General features: G+C 38.5%; 3 protein-coding genes across 3 annotated transcripts; 1 reads left to right on the top strand and 2 right to left on the bottom strand.

Moving 5' to 3' along the window:
* Positions 1–1,656: 1,656 nt before the first annotated feature.
* LOC100245518 (putative ETHYLENE INSENSITIVE 3-like 4 protein) lies at positions 1,657–3,401 on the top strand. The gene has a single exon (XM_002262623.4). The coding sequence runs from the start codon at positions 1,773–1,775 to the stop codon at positions 3,225–3,227; it is 1,455 nt and encodes a 484-aa protein (XP_002262659.3). The 5' UTR covers positions 1,657–1,772; the 3' UTR covers positions 3,228–3,401.
* A 10-nt stretch (positions 3,402–3,411) lies between these two features.
* LOC100853438 (type I inositol polyphosphate 5-phosphatase 5) lies at positions 3,412–8,578 on the bottom strand. The gene is made up of 10 exons (XM_059738456.1): positions 6,887–8,578; positions 6,673–6,760; positions 6,507–6,584; positions 6,065–6,152; positions 5,856–5,960; positions 5,085–5,625; positions 4,661–4,854; positions 4,430–4,538; positions 3,860–4,008; positions 3,412–3,770 (listed from the first exon to the last, which is right to left on the bottom strand). The coding sequence occupies exons 1-10, from the start codon at positions 6,983–6,985 to the stop codon at positions 3,551–3,553; spliced, it is 1,671 nt and encodes a 556-aa protein (XP_059594439.1). The 5' UTR covers positions 6,986–8,578; the 3' UTR covers positions 3,412–3,550.
* A 16-nt stretch (positions 8,579–8,594) lies between these two features.
* On the bottom strand, positions 8,595–11,195 carry LOC100244652 (pollen-specific protein C13). The gene is made up of 2 exons (XM_002268037.5): positions 10,070–11,195; positions 8,595–9,125 (listed from the first exon to the last, which is right to left on the bottom strand). Exons 1-2 carry the CDS (start codon positions 10,221–10,223, stop codon positions 8,800–8,802), a joined length of 480 nt encoding a protein of 159 aa, XP_002268073.1. The 5' UTR covers positions 10,224–11,195; the 3' UTR covers positions 8,595–8,799.
* Between the last annotated feature and the right edge of the window lie 2,268 nt (positions 11,196–13,463).

Genomic DNA, 13,463 nt, shown 5'->3' with positions numbered 1-13,463 from the left:
TAAACCACAAAATCAAATACTCATTGTAGCAATATAAGAAAATTATAACTTGAAATTAAAAATTAAAAATAAAAATGTAAAATTACGTCTATGCTAGAGGAAGACTATATTTTTCCTCCTTATTCCTTAGTTTCTCTTCTGCTTCTACACGCTACTTCACTCTCTTTCTACGCTATATATTCAGCTAGCTTTTCCCCCTTTGATAGAGCCCCTTCCACACCAATTCCACAACTTAGGGGAGAGAATTGAAGCTTGGAGCAAGGGAGACAACTGGTTGCAAGTAAGGAAAAGCTGGCACCCAGATTTTGCCTGGCTTGTTTTGGCATGAAAATGGCTAAACCATGCGGCAGCTCATGTTGGATTATCTGTAACTTACGTGGCAACCATAGAGTGGAGAATGTGACAATTTTAGGGTGGAAAACTGGCTTCCAATAGTATGGAACCATGACATCTAACAAAATGTGATATGAACTTATAAAAAATAAAGAAAGACATTACAAAAATTAATAAAATGGTAGAAATTAGAACCAAATATTAAATGAAAATATTTTAATCATTTCTTAATGACATGAAAGGAAGTATGCACCTGAGGGAAAAAAATCCCTTAAATGTAATGTTTATCTTAGATGTGATGAAGAGTATATTTGATAGTTATTTTAGAAAATGTTTTTAATTTTTTTAACATTTGAAATTTTTTTTTCTTTTAAGTATTATAAATATTAAAAATATTTCGTAAAATTACTATCAAATATTTTCTAAGTATCTTGAGATGAACGTAGTGATTATATGCAGACAACTAAGCTTGAGATTTTACCTTAGAGAAAAAACATCTTCGAAATATTGAATTATCAATCCATATGATGTTTAAATCGTACATAGTCCAAGGCTTTTCTTAGGTATTAAATGCCTAGCAATTTCTTTTAATTTCGTATAGCAATAACACGATTTTAGGAGGACCTAACACTAGAAATGGACTCATTGACCTTAAGGGAAAATGCAATGACAGACATAAAGGACTGCGATGATGATGCCAAGAAACAAACGGCTGGGAAGGTGTTGTGTCCTGTTTTGACGAAGATATTTTGAAAGGGTGTCACCAGATGTTCGTTCTAGATGTGGAGGATGTAAGCCGATCCATGTACGAGAAACTTCCACGCTAGCCGATGGGGTTTATCAATGAATATGCCGACCGGCCTCCTGCTTAAACTCACCCACCCAAGGAAAACTTTTGCAATGGGGGCCTGAATCTCAGGCTTGTTTCCTGGAGCTCCGTTTAAGAAAAGGTTGGACGTGTAAGACTTAAATTCCAAATAGTTTTGAGTTGGGAGATGAGGCGAGAACTCTTGGATTATAGCTCTTATTATATTATTGGTGCAGTGAGTTGCCGAGGATCACCCTGTGCCATGTGTCCAACTTCATGCAGCAAATGATGATATAGCTGCCTCATGTTGATGGCCTCAGTTGCATACTTGCATCACCCGCTAAAATCCCATCCCTGCAACTGCTGACCACGCACAAGCAACCCCCGCAATCCTCTAGGGCCGATTTCACAGTCCACACTGCATTCTTCCTAGTACATCCAAAGTTTTCTTTCACCTCGTGAAGCGCTATTTTGTCCCATTGTTCCTCCTTCCCCTATCTACAATTTCCCGGGTACTTTAATTATACCTCTTACCGCCATTGATCTTCATATTAATGTATGGGTACTGACATTATTGGCCCGTGTTTTGTTATACACTTGCTATCATACACTGGTCAGTTTCATAGCAAACATGGTGCAAACCCGTGAAGAAATTGGAGAAGCGGAAGGAGTAGAGGAGGAGGAAGAAGAAGAAAAAGAAAAGCTCAGCTATGAAGAGCTCAAGAAGCGGATGTGGAAAGACCGGTTGCGCATGCAAAAGTTTAAGGAGAAACACGGCAAGGAAGTGTCGGAGACACTTGAGAAACAAGAGCAATCTCGCCGAAAGAAGATGTGCAGAGCGCAGGATGCCATTCTTAAGTACATGGTGAAAATTATGGAAGTGTGCAGGGGACAAGGCTTCGTCTACGGGATTGTCCCAGAGAAGGGGAAGCCTGTCACCGGCTCATCCGATAGTTTAAGAGAGTGGTGGAAAGATAAAGTCCGGTTCGATCAGAATGCTCCGCTGGCCATTTCTGAGCTCTTGCCACTACCAGAAGAAAGTGAGGGTGTGGACTTAGAATCTTGTATGCATCTCCTTCACGACTTGCAAGACGCAACTTTGGGTTCTCTTCTTTCAGCATTCATGCAACACTGTGCTCCTCCACAAAGAAGGTATCCCCTAGAGAAGGGTTTAGCCCCTCCTTGGTGGCCCACAGGTCAGGAGCTTTGGTGGGGTGATCAAGGCATCGCCCAAGAGCAGGGTCCACCTCCTTATAGAAAGCCTCATGACCTTAAAAAGGCTTGGAAGGTGAGTGTTTTGGCTGCAATCATTAAGCACATGTCCCCTAATCTTGATCGTATGAGAAGGTTAGTGAGGCAGTCCAAGTGCCTGCAAGATAAGATGACTGCCAAAGAGACTACAACTTGGTCTAAGGTGGTTAACCAAGAAGAATATCTCAACAAACTTACAGAGAAATGTCTCAAAATCTCATCATCCAAAGAAGAAGAAAAGGAAGAACAATCTATCTTCGTTCCAAACGAAGACTCCGACTTACATCGCTGCAGTGAAAAAAGGAAGAGTACGTTTGATAGAGAGGCCGCGGTAAATACATTATACGATTGCCAAAACGCAGAGTGTCCGCAGAGCCAAACAGAGTTCGGATTCATAGACAGGAACTTGAGGACCGACCACCAGTCTCACTACACTTATGGCATAGAGGAAATTAAGGACAGGGAAGAAATAAATGATGAGGGCTCTGGCTCAACTGTCAGCAATCTCCTCCCCTATGATCATGAATTGATGGATTCACAAATGACGGAGCTTAAAAGCATGGATATTAATGAAGTTGAATGGTGGAGTAAGGAGCCAAACGAGGTCGATCAGGGCAATGACATGCAAGTAAATGAAATTGGAGAGGTCAGTGGCAGCAAGGCGGCGGATAGTACTACATGTTACTGGGAAGAAGGTAAAATTGAAGATTTAGGACTGGATGCAGCATTTGAGATCCAGAGAGAAAACATGCAAATTAATGCAAGTCTTTCGGAAGAGGCCTTATCTGATGAAAATTTATTTTCTATATGGAATATGCGTTACGAGCAAAGCTAAAAAGAGATCACCGGTTATCCTAAAGTCTTCATTTTCTTACCTCTTCTGCTATACTTTCCGAAAGAGTTAAAGGGTTCCTACCATAGTCCCTTCTTTTCATTTCTTTTCTTTTCCTTTTAAGCAGGAGTTTGCAAACTACTTGTAGTATATTTACCTGTATTGTGTAACAAAGCCTTATTACATCATCAGATATAATGCAGTTTCCTGGACCAGTTAATATATCTCATGTTATTTTGCTTCTAAAATGAGAGATTGATGGCTAAGCAATAATACATTGGGCAGCTTCTTCCGCCAGACCCTAAAAATATACAAGTTGGTTTTAATCAGAACTCATAGAAGCTGTGTCTTTGAGGTATGCAGTCAAGATATTCAATTCTAGTAGCAGCACATGAGTAACCCTTTCTGAATCTTGTGCTTTTGCTCCTTATCTCCACCTCTACAGAAAAGACACCACACACAGGTCTGTGATCAGAGAATCTTGACTCTCCTCGAATATAAGATAATTGTTCAATGCCCTCGCCAAGCCATAATATCCTGTCACACCTGAAATTCGAGCCCAAGCTGGTCAAAAACTACTACTCTAGTAATTCGCTCTGACAGAACATAGGGGGAGAAAGGGTACAAATTCGTACCATGCTGGGGTTCGTCGTTTCTTCTTAGATTTGACCGTCTCTCCAGCATATGAGTCTGAATTGTGTGAGTACTTGTAAGTGGGGGCAAAGAAGATCCGACCCTCATTCCAACCGGTAAAGACTCTCCCTGCTAATCTCTCAACAATCAACTGTACACAACAATTGAAGACAAGCTACTCAAGTCATGTACAAAATAAACAATAGAAGTATTCGGTATTCTTATTCAGCTCATGAACAGTTCCCAGAGTTGAAGTTTATGGGATTATTTAGCCATTATCTGCGGAAGATGACATTCACTAACCATTGTTACATAAATAAAGAGGGGTTCCGGGTCTCCAACTAGAATGTTTAAACAAGCATGATATATCATTCTACATTTTTGTATTGAAAGTTCCTGGAAGCAACTTCAAGAAAGGTTTGCCACTCATGGCCTCTACAATGACTTGCGACAGTTCAATGTTTTAATAGGTTTTTCACTGTCATTGAGCAGAAATTTTGGTTTTTCCCTCTTTTTTTTTTACTCTCTGGGAACTCTCACTTCGTCAAATAATTTCAGTTGAAGCAACAAACCTGATCCTTCAGTAGAAGGGAGTCCCAATCATTATCCTCCAACAGAATTATTGTTTCCTCATAGCTCAGAGCCACTCGATAATTTAAATCTCCAAGCCAAATTATACGACTGCAATTTTAAGAGCATGAGAGCAGAAACAATACAATAGATATGGAGAGATGTTTGAGAGATAGAAGACAGGGAAGCGAAAGCAAATTTTTATACTGATGATTAAGTGAGCAAGGACATACTCATGATCTACTATCCTTTCTGGGATTGGACGAATTATATTCTTGCATATCTTGGGGAATTGTGTATTCTTTAGGATCTCGGCTACATCAGCATTCCTCTTCAGCTCATCTCCCTCCTTCTCCCCTGAAGCCAAGTGACTGCATACGAAGCAAAACGTCGTTTGATGCAATGACATGCTAACTGATATACACCCCTGCAATATAAGCTCCTTCGCATTAATATAAACAGGCATATTAATTCAAAATCGGTAGGCCACCATGCTAATTTAAAATTAGTACAAATCATTAAGGTTCAGCCCTTCAAACTAATGAAACAGAGAGGTCACTACCCCTGTGTTTGGGAATTGTAGTAGCACCCTCCGTATATACGGTGATGTGATTTACTTCTATTGCTATCAAATGGGACTGAACAGGTTGAACTTACTTTGTTGCCAAGGCAGCCCATGATTCCTCTTCCTATGCATGAAACTCTGAGGTGGCCAATGTGTTGAACTAACTCATCCCGAGCCCAGACTGAAAGGAAGATACCCACCATCTGCTTGCTTGTGATAAGGCTGTATCCCGTGGAGCAAGGTGAAGAAGGATAAGAGGGTATATCAGCAGCTGAGAGAAAGTCGTCAGCAGAAGCAGAGTCAAATTTATTTATACGTTCCCTGAGCTTTTTTGGCCTCCTCCTATCTGAGGCCCTTGTCTCCAAAGGGCAATTGCAGGTTTTGAGCAGCCGAGTGTCTGCCCTGAAGTTCCTACTAAGGACCTTCAGTGAAGGCTTCTGAAAGAAGTGATGACTGCCGCCCTGGGTTTTTGAGTCCTTTGAGTAGTTTGATAGTCTTGAACCATCGGTCGTATCAGGGTCATACTGTGGACTATTAAGTGCTTGGCATATAAGAGCAAGCCATTTTGCAGCAGGCTCATTGTCTTCAATCACCAGGACATTTCCTGCACTCAGGGGAACAATTTCCTGAAACCTGAAGGTGAAAGAATGTTAGTAGACAAGAACTGAATTGATCCATATTACTTCACAATTAGACGATGGTTTTGTTTCGAACTGAGCAACCTCATCTAGCTTTTCTCCGAATCATATGGTCCTAATCTCTTGCACAAGATGTTTGATAGACAAACATTGCATCTTGTTGCAGCTTTATAACAAGTTTTCATGAGAAGAAGGTTGAAGAAGAAGAAATAATGGATACCATACCCTAAGACATATATGTCTGCAGAACCCTCCATCTGCAAAAAATCCTCAAGGTTGAGGCCAGCGTTGGGAGTCTTTCCTCCTACATTCCATGTTGCCACAAATACCCTGCAACCTCAATCACATTTTCACACTGTAAGACAACATAAGGCCAATCAAATGCGATACAAAATGAAAATGTTCACAAAGAGGAAAACTATGGGAATTAATACCGGACATCTTGAAATTCAGTGGGTGGTGCCATGGGAGAATCGAAGTTGGATAGGTTTAGCCCTTCAATCCCTGGACTAGTCTCTCTTTCTGCGCGTTGGATAAGAAATCAAAACCATGGTTTTATTTCCCCATCTTCTAAACTTTCAAATTTACATATTATAAAGGGTAATGCATTAAGGGTCAACATCAAACATGCAGATTTTCTTTCTCCAAATCTATTTTTCTCCCTTTTTTTTTCTTGTCTATGGCCAATAATCAAAGAAGAGTTTTAGTTAGGTAAACTACCAAAATTATACAAGAACAGAGGAGATGAAAAGGATGATCTTAGCCTGCACACCCATCACCAGTCCGTTGAATTGAGTAAGAGCTGACTCACAATATATAATTTTATATACATATATATGATACAGGCCATAGAAATAATGCATTAACATAACTCACCAGAGAAAATTTTTCTTATGACATGGGACGTCTCCTTGAAAGGTTTCCTCCTTGATGAAATAATTTTCCTTTCCAAATCTGTCAACCAGAGAGAAAATAAGAACAAAATTATCAAAACAAAACCCAAGATGGCGATATAAGGCATCCATGGGTCAGAGAGACAGACCTAGAACAACTCCATCTGATTCGAAAATGTCATCATCCAAGTTTTGTCTCCCATTCTTCTTGGAAGTGAAGATCTTTGGAAGGATGGACTACGTCCAAAACATAACCCCAAAGACAAAAACAATAATTAAAAGGTGTACATTCGAATTATTAATGACGGCGATTCAAGAAAAAGAGAAAAAAAAAAAAGTAGATTGATATAATTATAATAATACCTTCTTTTTCTTATCATTCGTGACAGAATTGTCAGGGGTGGCGGTTTTGGTCATATCGGAGGTGGTATCTGATTCCGAAAGCCGTATCAGTGACGACATTCAATCATTAATTCAGAGTAATATAGTTCAGATTCCGCCGGAATATGACCGCCGATCGACGTCCCTCCGGTTGTCAAGGGTGGCTAAAGAGAGAAACTTTTCTCAGTTTCTCATGGTTCATGAATTTTTTGGCCAGTTATTATTTTTGTCCTTTCTCCTTGTTTATTTTTGCTAGGGGGGTGGTATTATAATTTTTGTGTTCCGTTCCGAGGAGGGATCAGATTTTCCCGCCATTTCTGTCGGAGGATTTTGGGATTGTAGGTGGATAGACCGTTAAGTCCCCAGTTCACCTTCGCTGCCCGTTACTCATCCCTCTTCCTTTTCTCATAATATACCATTTCCTTTTTCTTTTCCTTTTTTTTAAAAATAGAATAATTTACAAAAATTTGCCAGCCGGCACGGTTCGTTTGGACATTATCCTCAGAATTATGTAGATGTCGGATACGGTTATTGAGTTTGGATTGTACAAACTTGTGCAGTTGTTTGCTTGTTTTAACTAATATCTTAATTAGAGTTTATTCTGTTAATTAAGTTGATTGATATGTTATTTTTTAATCTTCTTGATATTCACCCTTATAAATTATCAAGGAGGTATAGCAAGATGATGCTGATTCCATCATGGGTTTAATGTTAATATTTATTTATTATTGGAAATTTTGCAATTTTGTTTTATTAAATGATTTTCAATTTGTAAATCTTTTATTCCTTTTTATTTTCGATGTCTTTTTGTGAGGTGGTAGATGGTATGATGGGTTGTTTCTATCGAAGGCCAGGCCTCATGCCACGCAAAAGGGCCTGACCTTCCTACTTACAGCATTGTGAATTCCATAAATGATTTTGCAACCCAAGATTTTGAAGTCAATTAATAATATGGCAGAAGAAAAGTATAGTAAAATGATACAATTTTTTTTCATGAGTGTGAATTGATATCTTGTACTTCTGAGTATCGATTATCATTTCAATGATCAACTTCTCTCATAATTATATATAATTATATCTATGCTACCTAGTATCATCGTAATGTCAACTAATTTCATTATTTTAACTAATTGAGAAAAAATTTGCAAATTGATAAAACCCGACGATCGAATTTTTCATCTCCAAGGAAAAACATTTTGATCCCCTATCAAAAAATTTCTCAACTCTCCCTTTGGAGTCTTCGACTCTCACATAAAGTTCTTTTACTAATAAATCGACCGAAATTCCCTTCAAAGCCTATTGAATAATAATGATCGGATAAGTCTCTAATAAGCCTGAAGGGACTCGAACTGGTGACCATTAAAAAGCAAACTCAAGACCAGACCGAACTACCCCTCAAGTTTAATTTTATATCATTAATAATAGAATCAAAGATGAAGTCAATCAACTTCACATGAGATTTGAAGTTGATGTGCTCCATCTATTTGAAATCCGTTTGACTAATTATCACAATTTGAAGGGAGACGATGAACTCACTCCTTACCTCTGCCCGGTTTCTTAAGTAAGAAGTAATCATCATATTTACTATATTAATACCTTTAATGGCTGCAGCTCATGAAGAGGTTTTGGGTGAAAGCTGATTGTATTACCAACAATATATTCAGAATCCGTCAGCTAGAAACTTCACAGATGGCAATCAATCAATAAGCTATAATTTGGAAGCCACAGGTCCATGGCCAACTACATATGATGAACAGAATATATTACTTCTAAAGCAGGGTGTCATAAAACCATCATCCAGCCCAATAAGAAGGGAATATAGAAGCTGAAAGCATCATTAATCAAAATATAAATAATACTTAAGATGTAGACAAAAGAATTGACAATAAGGTATTTTAGTCATCAGATTCCTGGTATTGCTTGAGCAGTTGGGTGCAGCCAGAAGCAGGCTCATCCTTCATGAATCCCATGGCATTTGCAAAACGAGTATCAGAAACAAGACCATTGCTGCGGGTGAGGCTAAGACGGGAGCGATCGCGTCCTGCATCTACTTTTGCACAGTCAGGCTGTGGGCTCTTCACTAGAACAGCATCACACATTTGGTCCCCATGATCATCTGCAATTGAGAACTTGTATGTTCCAGTTGAGTCAGTCACCCCCTCAACGCTGTAAACAAGCTGTAAGCTGTTCCTGTCTTTGCACTCAATTCTAACTCTTGCACCTGCCCAAGCACATAATTTGACATTGAAATATCTGAAATAATATCTTTTGGAACGGGGAATAACACTGAATCATTTGAAGAGATAAAACAATTTTGGATTTGATAAGATTGGAAAAAACAAAAATTACCAATTTACTACAAATTGTTGAAGCCCAATCCCACACAAACAAAAATATAATAAACTGATACATGGATACAACTTGCAAGTCATTCTTGATGCTCTTAAGCAATCATCTGCAATGGCAGTATAAAAGGAGTATTCTGTGTTGGGTTGTGATTGCTTCTGTTGTAGACTCCAAAATCAAAATCCAAAAGAATTCTTTAATGAGGAAGCAACCACACCTCCATATGATCCGCGTGAACCTTGACAATTCACATGATGAGGCTAATAATAGCCATCACATGCTACACATCACATGATTTTTCACACCTCCATATGGAGTAGACCATGAACCCTAAGCCTCAACATGCTGGCAGTAGAGCCAGAGTGATTGCACCAGAACCCTATGGGGGACCCATTGTGTTTGTCTTTTTGCATTACCATAACAACAATAAAGCCTATGACTGATGATAATAATAAAACGGCTGCAGTACTAGCAAAAGCAGAAGAAATAACAATTAACAAAATAAGGATAGTTATGCTAATAATAATAAAATAGATGTAGTAGAGCAGAAGAAAAATAAGGAATCTTCGTTGTCCAATGCAGACGGTTAAGAACATTTGTACGCAAAAACTCATAGATCTATGCCGTTGATAGGATATAGTCAACAAAAACTGGTGAAAACCATCGCCACAATCATCAGATCTGGCCACCAAATTGGGGGAAAAACCCTCCAAGGATGATCCACCAATCAAATGGTCCAGATCCATGCACAATAACAAATACTTTGAGACACCATGTTTCTGAACGATTATATAAAAGCTAAAAGCAAGAAGGCGTTACCGGCGATGTAAGTGGTTGCGGAGGTCTCGAATCCAGCGCGGCAAGTGTCGCAGTAGACGCGGCCATGGAGGACGAAGGGTTTCCGCATAGGGCGGGCCTCGCTAACGTACACGAGGAGGAGACAGAGAGCAATGGACATCAACAGCTTAGCCATCTTGTTAGTTGGTTACAGAGCAGTAGCGGAGAGAGATTAGAGTGAATGAACGTTATAAATATGAGAAAAAGAAAGAAAGGAAAATGAAATTGATATATAGGGATTAGGGGTAGGGTGTTAGCAGTAGCAGAGTGTGAATGAGCTGGCACCCATCATGTGTCGGTGTGGCCACATGACATGGTCCCACCTTCTCATTGAAACTTACAAACCGCGTACTGCGCCACTTTCCCTTTCTCTCTCTCAAGCCTGCCTCCTCAACATCAATTTCGGATCGGTGGGATCCATTTGTCTTTCCTTTAATTCCGCTCCGCTCTCACTTCCTGTGGATTTTTTTTTTTTTTATTTTATGGGAAGCAACTGCCAACTGGAACATCCTCGTTGTCATTTTTACATGAAGAAGATAGGCTTTGGAATCCAATTTTCTCAAAGGGTGAGTGATGGGGCATGGAGATTTTTAAAAAGACATGTGAAAGCGCTTTCGTGATGGTGGAGGAACATTGCGAATTTGGATTTCCTAGGGCAGATCAGTTGACAAGAAATGGGACGTTTGACTAAGTTTTGCAAATTGCACCCACATAGAGAGAATTGAAAGCATATTAATGGATCGAGTGGAAAAAATGATCGTATCCGGCATTTTCTACTAATGATGGCGTGCATTGAGGAGATCTTAGATTTTAGTATAGAAGCAGAGCATGTGCCCTGCCCTCTTCGGTTAACAAAGCGCGTAAACTCTTGGGAAAGGGGTGAGCAACTGGAGCCAGATCAGAGTAATTTACAGTGGCCTTGACTTAATGATAGGTGATTTCATACTCTGTCCACCTCATAATTCCCATAGCTAGCCTTTTTTATTGTTTATTGTACTTTTGGATGGGGCATGGGTGTGGGCAAGAGTTGTGAAATAGGGCAACAAAAGCAGTCACGAATGGCTCCAGACTATAGCTTCACTCCCACCGGGTCCCCTCACTTCATAATAGCTCAAAGGGCACAAGCCACAAGGCTCGGAATTCTCTCAAAAGAATTTGCCATTGCAATGGGCCGTTTCGGGGATATTGCCAGTGCAATTTCGTGTTGAATTCATAAATCTCATAAAACAGCTTGCTTGCTTGGGAGTCCAAAACGTTTAAACTTAACACATAGAGGTAGAAAAGGAGAACGGAGGAAGAGCTCCGCGAAATTCTAACTACACGGCCAATAAAATGAAAACTTGAAAACTTTGCATGCTGTGAGGGACAGACAAGTTTTAACTCATTGCTTTACAACGGAGAACCGACCGGAGAAAAACATAGCGTTTAATGCGCGTAAAGAAGAAACTCTAAGAATGTATTCGATAGAAATGATGAATTAAGCAACCCCATTTTCTCGGCCATAAATAAATCAAAATTGACAAGTCCTTACGAAAAGCTACCAAGGTCAAAATCAAATCCGGCTTCCAAACGGAGAAACCTAAAAGTGGCCTTATAAAAATAGAGAAATTCAAAGTTAAATATGTTCGGTCAACTCCGTTGCTAGAGCGCTAGTCAGACCCTAGCTACTCTTGGATACTTTTATAACTATAGAGGATCACCTCTTGCAAAACCAACCAGTTATGGACCCTCTTTGGGTGAAGTAATTTTTTTTTGGAAAGGACCCCTTTTAGTACTAGGTAAAACATTAGTAGGGGAAAAAAAAAATTAACTTTGAGACACTTGTGAATTTTATTGAGTTTTCCTTGATCCAACAATCCAAAATTCATAAGGGATGACACTTATGTTATTATCACTTAAAATATAATTATTAATGCAACTAATGGTTCATTATTAAATCATAGTATTTAATTCATCAAGTATATTATTATTTTATACTCTATCATTGCCTGAGAGGAGCTCCCATGTCAATCACTTCCATTCCTCTCATTTTAATTATATAATAATAATAATAATATGTATTTATAATAATCTATAATATATATATATATATATATATATATATATATATATATATATTTATTGAGCCTTAAGTTCAAATATTTTATTTGTGTCAAGAATTATTTTATCAAAATTAACATGAAAAATGAAAATAAAGTGATTGATGGAATTATCATGAAACGATTTATTAGCGGATAAACGTATAAAAGATTTAAGGTAATACACGAAAGTGTATCTTATGATTCCCCCAAAAGAGAAATAAAAATAATAATAAAAAATTAGTAAATAACAATGAAGTAAAAGAACCCAAGATTCTAAATCAACTCTTGTTGTAATTGCCATTATTGCTTTTTTATCTACATAATTAATAAAGGAACCAATGTTTATATATAGATATTGGAGGATCTATTTTGTATGATTGCTTTTTCAATCCACAAGAATCAAGGTCAAACAAGCATTGCTCTCTATTGATCAAACAAAATCAATAATAAAGAAAAACCTTATATTACATGAATTTGAAAGATTTTTAATTAAATGATACATGGTTCTATACCGATAAGCAACAAAAAGAAAGAATGAACATTTGTAATACTTCAAAAACATTAGACACTCCATGTTCTAAGACCTCCCATGGGAAAAGTGTTGTTTTCTCACTAGTCGAGTAGCTTCTCTAGAAGGTATGGCTAACAATACTACGATGCCAAGGTGTTCATACATCAATATCAAGTGTAACAATCAGTGCTGCAATATTCGGTACACTACCTAATAGTGCTCTAATGCCAGGTAGAGGTATTCCTAACAATGCTACTATTCCATAAGTATATGACCATTGTGCCTAAGAGTCTTCGTCCTTCATGTCCTGCCCAAATTATTTGCGAGTGTGGCAAGCCAAGTGCTTGATTGGTGCTTGGATCCTCCAACTGCCCTTTCTTTTTTTCACCTAGTGCTCTTCGTTATGTGAGTTGAGTAAGGAAAGGTAGTCTGACCTTCATTTGAATTACAAACCAAGCGACAAGCTAAGGAGACATGTACTACAATGGGAGCGGCATCCCACCTAGTATAGGATTATGCCCATCATTTAATTGATGTAGCTCCATTAATGATGGTTATTGCTCCTCTTCCAAGGCATTTCACCTATACATATATATAGTTCCAAATGTCACACTGTAGTGTTCAGGAGAATCTCACTAACATTAGAGTGACTAAAAGTAAACATTAGTTAGGCTAAAAGCTATCTAGTCTCGTAGATTGAATCATGCTCAAATCCATGGTCGCCTAATATTTTTAAAGCGCTTTCTCATAGAAAATGAAGTGTTTGATAAAGTTTTGAAAATCA

Source organism: Vitis vinifera, chromosome 7 (assembly GCF_030704535.1).
Source record: "Vitis vinifera cultivar Pinot Noir 40024 chromosome 7, ASM3070453v1".
In the NCBI taxonomy this organism is placed as follows: domain Eukaryota; kingdom Viridiplantae; phylum Streptophyta; class Magnoliopsida; order Vitales; family Vitaceae; genus Vitis; species Vitis vinifera.
This window is presented reverse-complemented; position numbering and strand designations above follow the sequence as displayed.